Consider the following 19,858-nt stretch of genomic DNA (forward strand, 5'->3'; position numbering starts at 1 on the left):
ATGAAATAAAAGTAGCAAAACAAAAATTCAACTTCTAATAAGCCCCAAGTATGGACAGAGCTGTCAGTGGCTGAAGTATCAAAAGATGTGGTGGGACAAGTATGGAGGGAAGAAGAAGAAATGTCTAGGCTGCAAGCTTCCTGCTGACATATTGCAGTCTCTTGCCTACTTTGCCCTCCTTGAAAACCCTATGGGCAGTTCTATTCTGTCCTATAGGGTCACTATGAGTCGGAATCAACAACAGCAAAGGGTTTTTTCGGCCGGGGGGGGCAGTGTTTGCTTCAGGAGAGAAAAGGAGTTGAACTTCCTTGAGGTGTACACCAGATGGCACTATTTGCATAGCTAAAAACAAATCAGAGGCGCCATTTCCCAACCCTCACTTCCTTCCCTTGCTGAACATTCTCCTTTACTGCATTCTTCCATGACCTAATTGCCTGAAATCCCACCCTTAGAGATTGAAGTCTTCACTGAAATACTGTTCTCTGTGAAAGCAGTCTTTTAGAAAAGCCAATACTGTGATATGTCTGTCCTCCCCCTACAATAGCAAGCTCCTTTAAAGTGGAACGAAGCCTGACTCACTTTCATAGTCCCAAGAGGGGCTAGTAGAGATGGAGATTGATAAATACTGTTGGGTGCAGAAAGCCACAAATAAACGTACAATCATGTCCTGCCCCACCCCATCTACCCCAAGAAGACTGAGTACTTTGAAAATAACAATCAAGTAACATTACAAGTAAGATAATGAGGCAGCCTGATGACAAGTCCTGGCTCTAAGTAGTTGTGTGGCTGTACAGAAGTCTGTTCCTTTTACCAGGCCTATATTTTCACTGTAAAATGGGAATCAAAATCCCCGCCTGCCACAAAGAATTATCTTGAAAACCCAATGAAATCCTAACTGGAATGCACATGTAGTGTTACATTTATTCACCCAAAATACCAGGAGCTCTGTAAAGCTCTGTGGTGGCTCAGTGCAGGCCTGTTAAAGTAAGGGACGATAGAAGACAAGGTGGCATGTGGGCTCTGGATACTGTCAGAGGTGAGCACATGTGTAAGCCTGTGTGTGTGTGTGTGTGTGTGTGTGTGTGTGTGTGTGTGTGTGTGTTTCTAAATGCCCCACTGGTCGTTTAGCTCTGGAGGCTGCTGGGAGCTTAGTTTTATCCCCAAACTTGGAATGTCTCCTGCCTAGATTATTTTGCCTTTGGAATGAAAACAGTACATGTTTTTTCAGACAAATGAAGTATGGGGACCTCTTAGACAGCAGCAGTTAGCCCCCAGATGGCAAAGGTCCCAGAAGCATGGGGCCCAGCAGGGTAGCCAGAATCAGCTCAAAGATCAGACTCCCAGTTCAGCACCTCTTAACAGCCACAGGCTCCAGCCCATGGAAATGAACCTGAAAAGGCTGCTGCTTCAGTAAAGTCAGCACCCTCTGGGTGTCAAAAGCCCTAGCTCACTTACTGACATGTGGCCTTAGCAAAGCACTTATCCCCTCTGAACCTTCATTCCTCAACACCAAAATAAGGATAATAATAGCATCTGCCTCAAAGGGTTTGGTTATTATGAGCGACAATGCATTTAAATGCTTAACAATGCCTGGTTCCTAAGATATCCCTGCTCTCAAAAAATGAAATCTTATCTGTCATTAAAAAATGAAAGAGCTTCATTTCCTGTTTACATGAATTCATTCAAGACCTCCAAACTGGAGTCCCTAGGCTGCCAGAATCATTGCCCTAAAAGACAGTCCTGAAGTAGGTCCTCCACCCTTGTTAAAACAAAAAAACAAAACAAACCTAGGTTAACTCTCTATTGCCTTCTGCATCCTACTAAACTCCTCCCAGGGAGGTCCCAGGGATCTGGCCCTGCCCCATACACTCAACCTGAACTACGCGGACTTCCCTACCCATCTTTCAAGGCACCCCCTCAGAGCCCTACATCCACGCATCTCTTGCATTTGTGCCCCTCCAGTCCTTACAGTTCTCACCCCATAGGCTGGCACTGAGTGACTACACCAAGAGTGTACTTACTGCTCCTTCTTGTGTGTGAGTTTTGTTGTCCCACTAGCAGGGAGTTCCTTATAATTCCCAACATAGATCTGGCTTCTAGAATATGTCAGGAAGTACTTAGATTGACTATGTGACTGATTGACTGGAACTTTCTCCTCACAGCTAAAGTTTCTGTCATAGTTTTTAAGTTATGCTTTATTTAAACAAAACCCCAGACCATCAGAGCTAGAAGGCCCTTAATGCTTTCATAGTTCAACACCCTCATATTATTGATGAGAATATAAGTCCTGGAAGGGAAAGGGATTTACCCAAGTTCATAAAACAATTCAGTACTACTAAGAGATTTAGGTTCCATCTAAGAAAGAACTAGGGGCACTAGGAAAAAAGGTATGTTTCTTTGGGAAAGAGTGAAGAACAGTTAGTTATATCTATTTATATGGGAAGAGAAGCAGTCCAGAAACAGGACAAAGGACAGAAAGGCCCTTGACAAGTCTACCCAAGCTGGGAAGCTCAGAATCTCTGACAGCTACACAGCTCTTCCTCTGAAGTTCAGGGGCAGGAAAGAGAGAAATAAGCTTCTCCCAAGGAAGGATAAATACCCAGGGCAATTGGAATAGCAGGAATTTAGGCTCCCAATGTAATTTTGGAAGGATTACACGGCCCAGGCAGCCCATTGTCAGCATGGTCTCAGCGGCCAGGTGACCCACAACTCAGGTGGAAACAGGAAGCTCCCAAGAGCTGGCAGCAAAGGGCTGTGGGGTGGGGGCAGGGCCTTACCTTTCCTGAAGGTCATGCAGACTCTGCTCAGCTCGGTGTAATCCCTCCAGATCCTTCATCATCTTCTTCATGTGCTCCTTGGAGTAACGGTTCTGGATATAGGCAAACCAGCAGCCGCCCACACCAATAACAATAGACACCACCAACATGAAGTCTTTGAGGTGACTGTGGCGGGTCACTGCCAGAAAGGGGAAGAGATGGTGAGTCAGGGGGCCCAGTGCAACTCAGCCTTGCAATTTCCACTGCATTCCCAGGAACACCTCCCTAACTCCCAATATCCATTTCTCTCTTGTTTCTGAGCTCCCACTGCCCTGGGATTGGGCACATTATCTGGCCCTGATTTATAAATTCCCCATGTCTACGAGATCACCATTAAATTCCTCATCTTGACCATCATCTGAATGCAACCTACCTCTCTTGCCTCCTCTCCCACTGCGCTCAACACAGATTATCAATAACTATCTCTCTCTCTCTCCCCCTCTTTCTCTCTTCCTCCCTCTTTCTCTCTCCCTTTCTAACAACCACCATGCTCTTAAACAGGCTAGCACCTCTGCCAGGAATGTGTTTTATCCCTTTGCTCCTGATAAATTCCTACCCATCCTTTAAGGCTAAGCTTAGGTATCCCCTCAAATGAAGCCTTTCCAGACACACTCTCCCACTCGGAAGCAACTAGTTTACTATTACAGTAAACTCTGTGCCTATATCTCTGCTAGTCAAAGTCTAGTTTGGTAAGGATGAGATGTCTCAGAGCAATACAGGAAGCATATTAAATCATACTTCCCTAAGATGCTGTAAGGAGAAAACTAGTGACTTCTCAATACATCCCAGCCAGATACAGTGGCTTCCATCCTACAGGACAAGCAGTGCTGGGTATGAGAGCAGTAACAGGGATGGTTGTGGAGAGTAGAAGGCAGCATCATTAGAGCCTAAGGTCTGGCCTATGAGATTGATGACTGCACGAGCTGAGTCTTCTCAACTGCTAGGCCATTCTAGGCACAAGGTCCAAAGCCCGTATCAGGTAAAGGTCTGGAAGTTTCAATCTATAGAGAGCATTTCTAGGCTGTGGCTCAATCAAGAGTCTAGAATAGGAATAGCATTAAGAGATTTACATATATGAGACATTAAACATCCCAGGAATACAGAAACGAATAGACCTCCAGAAAAGGCCTGGCAGCACTTAAGTGAAAAGTCACAGCCTTTTTTTTTTTTTAGTCGCCAGCTGGGGTTCAAAGCAAAGCCCAGTCATCAGACCAAAATTGAAATGCTAGACAAGGAATCAGGAAGAAACAATGGCAGAAGGTAAGAGCAAAAGTCACATCCTGAGAACCAAGCAAACGAAGAGAGGGGCACTGTGGGAACCTGACATCACTCCTGGTATGCCAGATCTGGCCTCTGCACTATAGTATAGGAGACTTGAAAAAGATACTTTAAGGAGGAGAGGGTTGCTGCTACAGGCCCTGCCTGAGTTGCGCTCATCTTGGGAGACAGTACCTGTAGGCTCTGAAGAGCCCTAGATATTGGAGTCTGGGAAGGGAAAAAAGGAGGGAGGGGGAGTTACACCATAGGCTGAAAGAACTCCAAAAGGACCCAGGTGAAGCCACCAAGTTAAGGCAAGGTCTAGACAGCACGAAAAGACACAAACAGCTGAAAACTGTGTGAGGCCCACAGCTTGACAATAAAAAAAGGAGTGGAGCAGGGAGAGTTATATTCACTGCTCCTCACTGAAAGGCTGGACAGTGGGACATGAGGATGGTATGGGGTCAAAGGCAGATTAGTCCATTCTATTTCTATCCAAGGGAGGGGAGTTACTAGGCCCAGGGTGGCAGTCATGTCCTTCACATGTTTATGCCAGGCTCGGAAAGAGAAAACAGAGGGTTCCCTAGCCATCCCCTAGCCTTTGGGCAGGCATGCACATTCCAGCCATACTCAAGCCTTCACTTCCCTGTCCTTCAGATCCCAAGAGGAGGAGGTATCTCTGCAGCACAACTAACTGCCTGCCTTTCTCCCTCCTCAGCAGCTTCTACCAGAGCCTGGGGTACTCATGTCTCCTTTGTTTGTTAAAAGATTTTCAATTTTGGTTTCTCAGGGCATCTCAACTCCAACATTCCCTTTATATGCTTTTAAAAAATCAAAGGGACTTTTGTTAAGCCTTGCAACCAGCACCCTCAGTCTATTACCTCCAGCATTTCAAAGTTATTAAGGTAGGTATGCAATTTGGGCCCCACTGGCCCTTAGCTATTCCATTCAATCCCTTATTCTGCCTTGTCCAAATCATTTTGAAACCAGAGCGTATCACCCTGCCTTTATATTTGCACCCAAGTCACGAATAAAAACAATGAATGACCAGGGCCAAGAACAGAGTCTAACAGTCACCCCTTCCTCTAAGGTAATAATGTTCTACCTATGAGCATCCTCTGGATTCCTTCGATCACTTTTGTTTGGCTCTACTTAAATGTACAAACATCCACCCCATACATACCTCTGTTTGGTCAAGTGCATAACTGAAGCCCAGATATACTGCCTGTAATATCCCACGGACTACCAAGTGTAGTGGAAGGAAATAAGTCTACTCTGGCTGACTTACACTTGGTGGCGTCTACTGACCATCACTTGCTTGTATGCCAGTGCCCGGCAGAGCACTGACTGACACAGAGAAGGCACTCAAAGCTTTGTAGGGTAGAATTTTTACTGCTAAGTCTCAAGTGTGATAATATCTCTTTCCCCTTAATCCACATATAAGAAAAGAAGGGAGATAAAGAAAACAAAAAATTACCAGGCATTTGTATTCATTATCTCTAACCCTCGCAACAACTCTACCAAGTAGGGTATTATTATTACAATTCTGTAGACCAGGAAACTGACAGTCAGTGAGGGGTAATGACTTGCTGGAGTTCATAAAAAGAGACAAAGCTGGGATTCAAATTCACATTGCCTGACTTTGTGGTCTTTCTGCTACACTATACTTCTTCACTACAACTTTCACACTCTTGGAGCAAGTATTGTTTCTGCTTTTTACATGCAAACCTTTCTCACCATGGAGATACATATATACTGGTTTAATCTAGCCTAAGTGTGACTCAGAGTTCCAAATTCTGAGTTTTCCCCCAAACAACACCTTAGGAGCTAACTGCGACATTGCTATTAGGACAGAGAAGACTCCAGGGCCAAATGATTTAACCAATTAAGGCCTCATGTAGAGAAATTCTTGTGTCATCAAAGGAAGCGTCTTGCTGTGAAGGTTAGACAGTCTAGGTTGTATGCTTGCCTCCACCCACAACTGTTTATAAAATTCCCTTCCCCCACCTAGATCTCAGCTTCTTCAGCTATAAAATGGTCATGCACCTATCTCACAGACCAAATGCACAGTTGTAAGTGAAAGCTTTGAGGTTCCTGGAGATATTCAGATGGACATCCCAGAAGGCCATTAGGAATGTGGATGCAGAGCTTAAGGAAAAGAAAGCAGCTGGATAAGTAGATGTGAGAATTGTCAGGTCCCATCAGTAGAGCCCTGGGTTGAACTCCCTAGCCCTAAAGGAATATATAAACCACTGTGTCAGAAAGAGAGAGGAAAACAGGCAGCCTATGCTTTACTAATGACGTACTTCTTCTCATCCTATCCCATCCCCATTCTTCAACTCCTACTACCTTCCTAGCCAACCGCAGCCCACAGGGGTCCTTCCAGTCCTTCTCCTCTGAGCAGGGATTCCATGATCAGCCCACTCTTTGGACAGGAAACATGGGTTATCTCTTGCTATCTCACAGCCTGCCTTGTGGTTTTTCAGCTTTCATGTCAGTCTGTGAGCTCCTCAGGGCCAGGCACAGAACCTACTGATTTCTGTAGACCCATACTTAGCACAGGGCGTTAACAGAGCAGGTACTTAGCAAAAGTAGAAAAGACAAAAAGAGAAGGAGAAAGGCAGATTTTAGCAGGAAAGGGAATATATTAGTTTTCTAGGACTGCCACAAACCGGGTGGCTTAAAACAAAAGGAATTTATTCTCTCATAGTTCTAGAGGCTAGAAGTCTGAAATCAAGGTATCAGCAGGGCCGCACTCCCTCTAAAGCCTCTGAAGGAGAATCCTTCCTTGTCTCTTCCAGTTTTTGGTAGTTGTGGCAATCCTTGGCATTCCCTGGCTTGTGGCAATGTAACTCTAATCCTTGCTTCCATCTTCACATGGCCTTCTTTCCTGTATCTCCTTTGTGTCTTTATATGGCCTTCTTAAAAAGAACACCAGTCATTAGATTTAGGGTCTACCGTAATCCAGTATGACCTCACCTTAACTTGATTACATCTGCAAGGACCCTATTTCCAAATAAAGTCACCTTCACAGGTACTGGGAGTTAGGATTTCAACTATCTTTTTTTTTAGGGGATGCAATTCAACCCACAATAGTTCACCCCATACCCCCTAAAATCCACATTCTCCCCACATGCAAAATAGATTCATCCCATCCCAACAACCCCAAAATCTTAACCTATTCCAGCATCAACTCTAATTCCAAAATCTCATCTAAACAGTATCAATTCAAAAAGTCCCAAATCTCATCTTCTAAATCATCTAAATTAGGTATGGTACTCTGGGTATGGTCCATCCTGGGGCAAAATTTCCCTCCATCTCTGGACCTATAAAACTAGAAAACGAGTTGTCTGCTTCTAAAACACGATGGTGGGAATGGCATAGAAAGAGAAGTTAGGAGGAATAAGAGAGTCATTGGTCCCAAGCAAGTCCAAACCTTAGCAGGACAAATTCCATTAGGTTTCAAAGCCTGAGAATAATCCTCTGTGGCTTGATATTCTTCCCTCTGGGCCCACAGAGGCCCCAGTGGACCCACCCACTGGGCCCACAGAATTGCTACCGGCCCCACTAGACTCTGAGCCACCCTTGGAGTCATTCTTCCATTTTTTTTGAAGGATAACACATGTTCACAGTCAAATAACTCTATCTGCCCATTTCCTGCCTATAGAATTCCAGAAGTCCAATAGCTTTCCTTCATTTCATCCCATCTCTATCCCCTTCAGTCCAGGCTGGTGGTGTTTTGGGTGGTATACCATTCTGAAAACCCTTGTGAGTCTACTGCATATGTCAAGGGGATCCATGCCTTTAGATATAAGAGTTCTCCACAGATTCTTCCTGGATACCCTCACCTCTACCCCTGGCTTCTGCTGAGATGGTTGACTGGATAAATGAGTCACACATGTAATCTCTCTGGCAGAAGAGGTTGTCCAGTCACACCGTTGATGTTTTCTTCAGAGCATGCCTGTCTTAATTATCTAGTACTGCTATAACAGAAATACCACAAATGGATGGCTTTAACAAACATATTTTCTCACAGTTTAGGAGTCTAGAAGTCTGAATTCAGGGTGCCAGGTCTGGGGAAAGTCTTTCTCTCTCTGTGGGCTCTCGGGCAAGTTCCTTGTCTCTTCAGCTTGTTTCCTTGTTCCTTGTAGATCTCCATGTGGTTTGGCATCAATCTTCCCCTATCTCTGCTACTCTCACTTGCTTGTTTAACCTTTTATATCTCAAAAGAAATTGACTCAAGGTACTCTCTACACTAATCCTGCCTCATTAACGTAACAAAGACAACCCATGCCCAAATGAGATTATAACCACAGGCATAGAGGCTAGGATATATAACACCTATTTCTGGGTGGACACAATTCAATCCATAACAATGCCTTAGCATCTTCTGAGAATTTTCCAAATTATCAAGTTCTGGGTCCTGTTTGCTTAACAGTTCCTTCTTCAATATATCACTTTGTTCTCACATTTTGCTTGGAAATCTCAACTAAATATCCACGTTTATCACTGAAAAGTTCTACTTTCCACCCAACACTAGGAACAATTGGGCCAACTTTTCTGCCACATATAACAAGGACTGCCTTTCTTCCAGTAATAACATGCTTCTCATTTCCTTCTGAGACCTCACCAGAAGTACCTTTAATCTCCATATTTCCATCAACAGTGTCTTCAAGGCAATCTAAGCCTTCTCTACCATGTGCCTATGCCCATTATCCACTTCCACAACTACATCCACATCTTTAGGTATTTGTCACAGCAGCACCCCACTTCCCAGTTCCAAAACCTATATTAGTGTCCTAGAACTGTTGTAACAAATTACCACTAACTGTGTGGCTTAAAAGAACAGGAATTTGCTTTCTGACAGCTCTGGACACAGAAGTCTGAAATTAAGGTGTTGGCTGGGCCATACCCCCTCCAAAGGCTCTAAGGAAGAATCCGTCCTTGCCTCTTCTACCTTCTGGTGGTCACCAGCAATGCTTGGTGTTCCCTGGCTTGTAGCAGCATAACTGTCTCCATGTTCACATGGTCTTCTCCTCTGTGTCTCCTTTGTATCTTCACATGGCCTTCTTGTAAGGACACCAGTTATTAGATTTACGGTCCACTCTAATCCAGTATGACCTCACCTTAACTTGATTACATCTATACAAACCCTCTTTCCAAATAGCCACATTCACAGGTACCGAAGCTTTAGAACTTCAGCGTATCTTTTTGGGGGACACACTCAACCCACAACAGGGAGTACAACATTAAGTGCACATGAAGGGCAAACACAGCTCCAGAGGCCAAGAAGAGTAAGGACAGCTGCCCTGCATAGCCCCACCCGAGCTCAGCTCTCAGAATCCACCTTGTACCCAGTAATTATAGCCAGAGTCAGAGAGACCATGAAGGTTTCATGGGAACAGATATGGCTGTCTAGGTGACAGCTAACTCAGGCTGGTTAGGACCCAGGGAGTCAGAAGGTGGCAGAATTCCCAGCCTGAATATTGCAAATACATATTATCAAAATGAAGTTAACTGTTAACACAATCAGGCTTGAGGCAGGGAAGGTGGAAATAAACAAATGAAATGCTGACATGTTAGCAGAGTCAGGGGTAATGGTGAGAATTTTCAAGCTACCAGTTAGCATTGAGAAAGTGAGCCTCTAATCATTATCACCTTCTGGAATCCCCTCTCCCAGTCTATTCTCTCCACAGTACCCTGAACCTCATGCCCCGGGTAGATACATATTCATCCCTCACTGCCCAAATATGTGCTAAGAATTTCTCTTGTCATTTACACAACGCTCTGTGGTGCTGGGGTGTCTCTATAACCTGTGAGGGCAATTCTTATGCCATTCTCCCTTCTAGTTATAACACAACAACCGCTCTAAGTGCCTCAAGCTTTTACAGACATTCAGTAGGTAACAGTTCTCCCCACATCCAGGCTGGGTCAGATTCCACACTCATCTCTCCCCTCTCCTGTATCTCTGGAGAGGATATGCCTCCTCCTTCTGCATAACTTCACGCTTACATCCATCCAGCATACAACTGGCACCTAATCCATGCTGGATCTGATACTGAGTGCTGATGACAGGTGAATAAAACTGTCTCTGCCCTCAAGGAGTTCCCAGTTTGATGGGTAATAGAAAGGAAAACTGAGTGTTACAGAGAAAGCAGGTGCAAAGGGCTGTAGCTCCAGAGGAGAATAAGAAGGAAGAGTTGAGCATGCCTGGGGAGAGGCTGGCATCCTACAGAAGGCTTGAAGCGTGAGCTGGAGCATAACAGAATAGAGAGAGAGGGTAAGGATACAGCTGACTGAGACCAGATGTAATTCACATATCCTAAAATTCACTCTTTTAAATATACAGTTCAGTGCTTTTTAGTATATTCACAAGGTTGTAAAACCATCACCACAATCGACTTTACCCCCAAAAGAAATCCCATACTTATTAGTAGTCACCTCCCATTCCTAACTCCCCACAGGCCTGGAATTCATTTATCTATTTTGTGTTTCTATGGATATGCCTCATTGGACATTTCATATAAATGGAATCAAACAATATGTGGCCTTTTATGTCTGGCTTCTTTCACTTGGCGTGTTTTTCAAGGTTCATTCATGTTGTAGCATGTATCAGTACTTCATTCCTTTTTTTACTCCTTTTTATTCATGGTATGGATAAACTACATTTGTTTCTTCATTCATCAACTGATGGGCATTTGAGTTGTTTCCAATTTTTGGCTTTTTTTTTTTTTTTGCTATTATGAATAATGTTGCTATGAACATCCACATACAAGTCTCTTGGACATATAAGTAGGAGTGGAATTGCTGGGTTATATGGTAATTCTGGAAACCCTGGTGGCGTAGTGGTTAAGTGCTACGGCTGCTAACCAAAAGGCCCACAGTTTGAATCCACCAGGCGCTCCTTGGAAACTCTGCGGGGCAGTTCTACTCTGTCCTCTATGGTCGCTATGAGTTGAAATCGACTCAACGGCAGTGGGTTTACGGTAATTCTATATTCAGCTTCTTGAGGAACTGCCAGACTGTTTTCCAGTGTGGCTGCACTATTTTATTTTCCTACCAGCAATGTATGAAAATTCCAATTTCTACTCATCCTCGTTAACACTTGTTATTATTTGTCTTTTTGGTTATGGCCATCTTAGTGGGTTAGAAATAAGCCCTGCTGGCGCAGTGGTTACCCACTCTGGCTGCTAAACAAGAGGTCAGTGGTTCGAACCCACCAGCAGCTTCACAGAAGAAAAGACCTGGCTATCTGCTCTTGTAAAGATTACAGCCTAGGAAACCCTATGGGGCAGTTTTATGGTCCCTAAGAGTCAGAGTCCACTTGATGGCAAACAACAACAGTGCTGAGAAGTGGTATCTCACTGGGATTTTGATTTGCATTTCCCTAATAACTAAAAAAAAAAAAAAAAATTTTTTTTTTTTTTTTTTAATAACTAATGATGTTAAGTATCTTTTACTCACCTTTTAATTGGGTTATTTGCCTTTTACTGTTGAGTTGTAAGAATTCTTTATATATTTTGGGTCCTAGACCTTTATTAGATAAATGATTTGCAAATACTTCCTCCCATTCTGTGGACTGTCTTTTCACTTTTTTAATAGTGTCCTTTGAAACAGAAAAGTTTTTAATTTTGATGAAGTCCAATTTACCTTTTTTTTTTTTTTTTATTGTTTCCACTTTTGGGGTCATATCTAAGAAATCATATGCATAGCTTTTTAGATTCCCAGGAATGTGTCAGTGCTTTTCAAAGCACCATATGGACATCTCATTCCCCAGATTTTCCTTTTAGGTTTTTTGGTTAGCTTATTGTTTGCTTCAACTGTTTTCATGGCCTCAGGCAGTTTCCATGTTAAAAAATTGCCACTGGCTGTCTTTGACAAATGGCACTGGGTCAGCTCTGAGTCAAGCCAGACAAAGACAAGTCTTGGTAGTGAGGTGTTCCAGGGAACTGCCAGACAAGTCAAAAAGTGACCCTTCTCCGAGAATGGGGCTTTGAAAGAGCTCCTGCCCGGTTTTGACTGCTCTAGTAGCTGCTAGGCTGCTGATTTTCATTATGACTGTGAGCTGTTGGTTTTCAAGGCTACCACGGAGCTAGGGAGAAGGAAGCGGTGATAGGACAAGTTAAAATGCTACAAAGTTGACTGTTCTTACCAAGATTCAGCCATTTTTCATGAATAAACCCTCCCCACATTGTTGTAATATTTTGGTTAATTTCCAGAGTTTTAAATAAGTTTATTTTGACTTTTTTTTTTTTTTTTTTTTGTACCAGCATTTTCATTGCTTTACAGAGGAGAGGATTTTGAAGATCCTTACTCTTCCATTCCATATGACATCACTCCAAGCTGTTTCCAGATAGATCACTCTCAGTCTTCCGCAAAATTCTCCCATTAGGCAGGCAAAGAAGGACAACTGGGTCCAGATCCACTAGCCTATGATTTCTGGTTGAGGTATTAACAGATCTTTAGCTGGGAAGTATTACAAGAAATTCATCTGCCATAAGAAGTAGTTTTCGGTTACGGATGTCAGTCCCTTCCTCTTCTTTATTTCCCTGCCAAAGACCTTGCTTGTAGCTGCTAAACAGAGGGTAGGAGATCAGCTGGCTGTGGGGTTTCCTTGGCAGAGATGCCCCTGAGCTCCAGACTCAATCTGCTGGGACCTTTGTCTTCCCTCTCTGAGTCAGTAAAAATCCCAGGCAAGGTAGGGCAAAGGTAGAAAGACAGCAAAGGTTCTTCTTACATACAGCTTAGAGACAGAGGTAGAAGAGAATGAGGCGGAAATATGCGCCAGGCCAGAGCCCCCTCTGTGCCTTTTTGCTGACTGCAGGACTTTTATGCCTTGCACAGTGCAGCCCATCCTGGTTGGAACTTAGTCCATAAACTCTAATTCATGGCTAATCCTAGACAACAAAGCCACCTGACAACCCCACCCCTGCTTCTATATATTATAAACAGCCTGAAAGGAAATGAAGATAACAGGCCTGGAAAGAACACAAGAGGAAATACTAGCATCACAGTCAATGCAAAAAGAAGGGCACCAAGAGCTTACAGAATTGTGGGGCAGAAGGAAAATTGCTCACTATTCATCTAAGCCTTGTTCCAATGTCACTCTTTCTAGAAAACTTCCCTGAGCCTCATGCCCAGGGAAACACTGCTTCCTCCCACAATCTCTTTAATCATAATTTTTTGCACATGCTTTCCCACATTCTGATGTAGTTACCTATTTATAATTTGATCTCCTAAATCTTTCTCAAATCCCCTCCCTCTCCTGTCCATTCCTATGAGTTTTAAATTAACCATGTCTCTTCAGCACTGTTACCACCCCCTTCCCCATTTCCTAACTGCCTTCTTCCCTTTACCCTACCCTACTCCAATACATCTTCCACAATGCAGTCTGGGTAATCTCTCCAAAACTGCAAACCTGTTTGTGTCACTCAGCTCAATAAAACTCTCCCGCCCACCTTCTTTGACATATCTTACACTCTGCTGTTGTTGTTGTTAGGCGCTGTTGAGTCAGTTCCAATTCATAGCGACCCTATGTACAACAGAACGAAACACAGCCCGGTCCTGCACCATCCTCACAATCATTGTTATGGTTCAGCGTATTGCTGCAGCCACTGTGTCAATCCATCTCATTGAGGGTCCTCCTCTTTTTCGACACTCTAGCCTCTTTCATACTTCTAAACCTTCGTACATCATATTTCCTCTTTCTAGGGTGCTCTGCCACTTCTCTATCTGGTAAGACCCCAGTCATCATTCAAACACTGCCTATATGTCATCTCTCCTGTGCACCCAATATGATTGGGCTGAATTTCTTTCTCCTCCACTTCGACTGAGAGCTCACCAAGAACAGGAGCCATCTTATTTAACTGCACACTCCCAGTGTCAACCACAGTGCTCAGCAAAAAGTAAATATTCAATAGACAGAATAAGTGAATGAGTAAATGGAGAGAAGGAAGAAGGAGAATAAAATATTGGTTTTTAAGTTGGCTAATGTAGTCCAGGGAAGTAACTCTGTTTCCATTCAAGACCATTATGATAGATTTATTACATCACTGTGCCCAGTTTTTCACGCCTCTCTGTATCCATGCATTTTGTGTAGTGTCTTTTCACAGTAACTCTAGCATATAACTCGCTTTTGCCATGTGACTTGCTTGGCCAATAGCAAATGTGACACAAGCAGAGGCTTGAAAAGTACTTGCATGCTTCTGCTTGCCCTCTTGAATGATTGGGTCTTCTTTTTCTTGTTTCTCACTGTTGCCATAAGAACATGCCAGGGCTAGCCTGCTGAAGGAATGTGAGACACAGTGAGCAAGAACCCAGTTATTCCAGCCAATCAGCTGCCTAGCCAACCAACAGCTGACTAGATGCATGAGTGAGCTCAGCCAAAAAAAGCCAAGATCAGCAAAATTGCTCTGTACATCTGTAGACTTGTGAGCAATACTAAAAGGTTGTTGTTTTAAGCTTCTGTATCAGTTGTGGCAATAGCTGATATAGGTCCTCTATACAATAAGTCTATGAAATCTATATTTCAAGTCCCCTAAAACTTCCTTCTGAGCTCCAGAGTGTATGATCAACTCTACAAGGCTTTTCTTCTTGGATGTCCTTCAGTCCTTTGAACTCAACATGTCTAAAATTGAACTCATTTCCTTCCTTGCTCCTCCATCAAACCTATGAAGGTTGACTCATTCATTCAAGCTAAGAGAAATGCTTCCTTCTTTGGGTCCCAACTTTATCAAGCCCTCTCCTCCATTATAGCTTTTATATCACTGTACAGGTAGTTCCCATCATAAATTCTGTTCCGATGACTCCGTCGTAAATCAGTTCTGACGTAAGTCAAATACCACTAACAGTATCTTTATAAATCCAATCTTTGTCTTTGGGGGTAGGCATGTGAATGATAACATCAGCAAATTACATGCTGCAACACTGTATGTAGTACATGTTACTAACAATAAGATGTACCGAAAAACCAGACTGTCGTAAGTGTGGTTCTTCATAATTTGAATGTCATAAGTCAGAGATTACCTGTAATATAATTGTATGATTATATGTTCATCTCACTAATTAGACTGCTACTTCCTTGAGGGCAGATGCTATGACTTATTCACCTTTCTATAACTAGGGCTCCTAACTTAGTGCCTGACACCTTGAAAACATTCAATAAATGTCTATTCAGCTGAATTGGAGACAGATCCATGATGAGCTCTTCTTAGCTCTAATAACTTTGTTTCATTTCTTTCAGAAACAAGAGTTTTCCTGCTGACCTCTGAATTCCCTTAGGTTAGGTCACACACAGCCCATAGTCTACATGAAATGGGCCTAGCAGAATATATCTCTGTCCTGGTATCAGTCTAACCTGATTCACTAGGGCCCCTCTTGCTGACTCTGATCTCCTGGACCCAGTACCATGGATCGAGGACTCTCATTCCCATGCTCTCCAGCCCAAACTGATTTTCCAGGATTAGAATCCTTGCCTACTTTAATCTACAGTTCCTAATGCATCCTTTTAGATATTGTAAGTTCTGCTTCAAAAGAGAACACAAAACAGCCTGATAATACACCTTAGAAGACTAAGGAAGAATTTCAGGCAGCTGAAGCCTTCCCTTCCTGAGGGATGATGGAGTAAGTCTTCTGAGTAAGTCCTCTTGCTGGTGTATAAGAAGAGGTGTACACCAGAACCCAGTGCCGTCGAGTCAATTCCAACTCATAGCGACCCGATAAGACAGAGTAGAACTGCCCCATAGAGTTTCCAAGGAGCGCCTGGCGGAGAAGAGGCGTATAAGCTGTTAATGGGGAGTTAAATAAGGCCACTTCTCATCTTTCAAGACACAGCTCCAGAATTATCTTTTCCATAAAGCTTCCTGACCTCTAGTAGAAATACTCATCACTTTGTGCCCTTCACTGAACAATGGACAGACTTACATGACACCTATAACATTTACCGTATTTATTGACCATTTACTATATTGTTGACACTTCTATCTCCAACTAGGCAAACTCTTTGAAAGTAGGGACCCTGCCATTTATACTGGCACATAGTAGATGCTCAATAAATGTTGGTGAATGAATGAAAGGCCATTGCTCAGTATAGAAAGTGGGCCTCACATAAAGGGTACAATCATTCATGTGTCATTCGTTCAAAATCTACCAGTTAACAGTAAGCAAAATGTGTCCTAGGAGCAACAACAACAAAAAGGCAACAAAGCAGGTGGGAAAAATCATCTCCCACATTGCTCTATTCCACTCTTTCAAAAGGCATAGACCCAGCTGTAGTGATACATTAGCCTGGGTACTTGCCAAGCCAAATGCATGGACAGGGAAATGTTGTACTGCCTCTGACCCTGCCTGTCAGCTGCTTCTCTAGACTGGTTCCTGGCTCCATACCTTTCTGCTGTTGGCACCTTCAACTGATGCCAACAGCTCCCAAAGGGCAGGGGAATGGGCCTTGACAGTCTGCTTGGTCAAGGCTGATTTTCTAAGAAATCTCACTAAGTATGTTCCCCCTGGAGTTCACTTAGAATAAGAAAAAGAATGGCAGGGTTGGCTAATCCATCTTACAGGTCTCTGGAGCTGAACTACCTACTTTTCTTAACTAGCCACACACTGAAAAGACCGCTCTACCTTAGGCCTAAGTGTGTCTCTTTTGCTTCAGTGCAAGTCCACTTAGCCCTCTTGGTTATCCAAAGACCCAAAGATGTTCAGCAAGCAATCAGTTCATATACTCTGTGTGTCTACACTGACAGTAGGGAATACCTAAATGATGTTCAGCTCTTTATGAGTTACTTGCTATCCCTGAACTTATCTTTCACATTTTAGCCTTTATATTCTTACTCAGGTTGTTTCCTCCACCTAGACTGCTCTCTCATGCCACCTTCATGGAATAAAGTCCTACCCATCATTAAAGGCAGAAATCACACAACACTTCTATAGGAAACCTTCTCTATCCCTCCTCTGGGCCCCAGAAGCACTGTGTACCTCTTTAGAACACTCACTTTTTCCCTTTAGGGCAGAATATGATTCATCCAGGTCTCCCTACAGGGTCCAGCACAGCACTGGCACAAAGTAAGTATTTCCTGACTGTCTTTAATAAATGGGTGCTGATGTCTGGGTGGACTACATACAAGATCATGCCACATTTCAATACCAGTGGAAATAGTGGAGGCATTGCTTTGGAGGTGTGCCTAGGAGACCCAGGACCTCTGCCTAGCCTTGGGGTCCATGGCACAGCAGCAGCCTTTCTCTCCACAAGACTCACAGAGAGGAGGCCCAAAAAGCACTGTGTCCAGGGCCTTCAGCTGAAGCTTCTGCCGATGGCTCCGGTCTGTCATCTTCAGAACGGTCCCTGTCATGGTGGTATTGGTTACAGCTAGCCTGTTGAAGCAAAGAGTAGGGGGTCAGTTCTCTGCCAGCAAAGACAGGAAAGATCCCAGTAGGATGCCCACCTACTCCAGGAACACTCTCATGACCTCTAGCTCTTGATGACTGCTCCCCTATGCATTCTAGAACAAAGAGGCTACACCAGTGGATCTTAATGGGGAGTATGCGCAGATACATCACCAAGGATTTTCTCACCTTCCTTCCCCATATCCACTATTCCTGAGTATCCCACCCTCTAAGGATTACCCATCAGTCACCACTCCCACACCCAAGTGTAAATTTTCTGTTATGCCTCTCCTTCCAGGGATTATCCATTATACATCTGTCTCCATACTCCCACCACTGGTAAATTTATTCCACTGTCTAGCCTGGGTCAAAACCTTACACAACATTACCCAGTGATTCTGGGGACCTCTGAATTATCCTATTCCACTGTACATTATATATAAACCTGCTGATGACAAAAAGTGCATTAGTCTTGTTAGCTTGTATTTGAGGCACTGAAATACAATTTACTCCCAACCAGATTACTGTAATTTTTTATGACCTTCAACCACACTGTCAATGATAACTCTAATAATAGAGAGACTGTAAAAAAGAAAATGATCTGGGAAAAACTGGCATTTGTTTCTCTTTTGCTGGAACTCAGTGGGTAGAGGAGGAGAGGGTTATAAGATAGGAAAGGTTGAGAACCACTTGTCTGGGCTCCGCAAGTGAGGACTTGATACTACAAGACCCTGTGAGGTCAGTGCTCTTTTCTGATGCATAGCTGTACCTCCCCAGCTAGAAATGATGCTTCTGACATTACAGTGTGTGATTTATACTCCTGCCTGCACATGCAGGTGGAACTACTTCCTTCTCTGGCTTTGGAAAGCAATCAAGCCCACCTATGAGAGAGACAGTGAGGCACTGAGATCAGGGGGATCAGGAGATCTGCCTTCTGGTCCAAGTTCTACCAATGGCTCACTTCTCTGGTCATAAGCTGCTCTGCCCCCCTCTCCTGGGGTCTCAGTTTCCTTCTGCATAAAAAAAAAAAAAACAGTTGCTGTGGAGTCAATTCCAACTCATGGCAACCCCATGTGTGTCAGAGTAGAACTGCGCTCCATGGAGTTTTCAATGGCTGATTTTTTGGAAGTAGGTCACCAGGCCTTTCTCCAAGGTGCCTGTGGGTGGACTGAGACCTCCAACCTTTCAGTTAGCAGCCGAGTGAGTTAACCATCTGCACCATCCAGAGACTCCTCCTCCTTTATAAAATGAGGTAAAACCAGACCTTCCTACAAGCCTGAGAGTTCTTGGGACTCTTCTTTAGAGCACATCACCAAGTATACTGGACTTCATCTAGCTGATCAAAATAAACTTTTTCACCTTATCTATTTCTGCTCAAAGAACCCTATGAGCTACAGGGCTATCTACATCTAAGCAGTGAAAGAAATGATAATATTTACGAAGCAACTACTGTGTATCTGGCACTGTTCCCACACTACACAAAATACCTCACTTAATTCTCACAACAACCTTAACAGAACTCAGTTCTATTATTAGCTCTATTTTATAGATAAGAAAACTGAGACTCAGAGTTGCATAACTTGCCCAAAGTCACAAAGCAAGTAAGTAGTAAAGCCAGGAAACAAACTCAAATCTCCTAGATTCTTCCCATTATACCATGCTGCCTAGCAATGGGCCTAGAACCATCCCCACCCTATGCAATGAAGACTCTATGCTTCCTGCTGTCACCAAGGTACCACAGTTTGGCATCTTCTACTCCTGTGCCCAGCCTGGCTGGGCCTGGGCCTGGTCTTAGGTCTAATACCAGCCACAGGAGAATCAAGTGAGACCATGACTTGAGAACTGACTTCCTATACTATACCTTGGAGTTTTAATCCAAGCCATAGCCATTCCCCAAGATGGATTGGTCCAGGAATTCACAAGGCAATACTACTATTTCTACAAGCAGCCTAGGCTTTTGAGGTGAGAAAAGAAATCTAAACCCTAAAGCTTCATTTGCCTAGCTAGATCATTAAACATGGGGTTCCCCAAGGCAGGGGTCAGGGCTAATGCATCTCTTTGTCCTCAGGGCCCAGCAGAGAGTATGGCAGATGATAGGTGCTCAGCAAAGTTTTGTTAAATAGAACTAAACTGATATTACTAGGAAGCCTATCTTCAACCACATGTGCCAAGAGGAAGGTGCAGTGAAAAAGCAGGACACTTAGAGCCAGGCAGACCCAGGTTCAGATCCCAGCTCTGCCACTTACCAGCTTGGATAAATAATAAAATATTTGAGATTCGGTTTGCTCACCCAAAAACTGGGTTAGTAATTCCTTCCTCCCAGAATTGTTGTGAGAATCAACTGAAACAATAGGAAACATCACTCTAGAAAGGGATGTACAAACATTGAGATTATTACTCTC

At 43.6% G+C, this 19,858-nt stretch overlaps 1 protein-coding gene across 3 annotated transcripts in view; it reads right to left on the bottom strand.

The window, feature by feature from the left end:
* Positions 1–19,858, bottom strand: part of STIM1 (stromal interaction molecule 1) — a 212,186-nt gene that overhangs the window by 19,696 nt on the left and 172,632 nt on the right. For all 3 annotated transcript variants that reach the window (XM_064288598.1, XM_064288595.1, XM_064288597.1), the window contains 2 exons: positions 17,329–17,444; positions 2,778–2,955 (listed from right to left, as the gene is read on the bottom strand). In XM_064288598.1, coding sequence (XP_064144668.1) covers positions 2,778–2,955; positions 17,329–17,444 — 294 coding nt within the window. The remainder of the gene's footprint in view (positions 1–2,777; positions 2,956–17,328; positions 17,445–19,858) is intronic.

The sequence above is a fragment of the Loxodonta africana genome, chromosome 7 (assembly GCF_030014295.1).
Source record: "Loxodonta africana isolate mLoxAfr1 chromosome 7, mLoxAfr1.hap2, whole genome shotgun sequence".
Taxonomy (NCBI): Eukaryota; Metazoa; Chordata; class Mammalia; order Proboscidea; family Elephantidae; genus Loxodonta; species Loxodonta africana.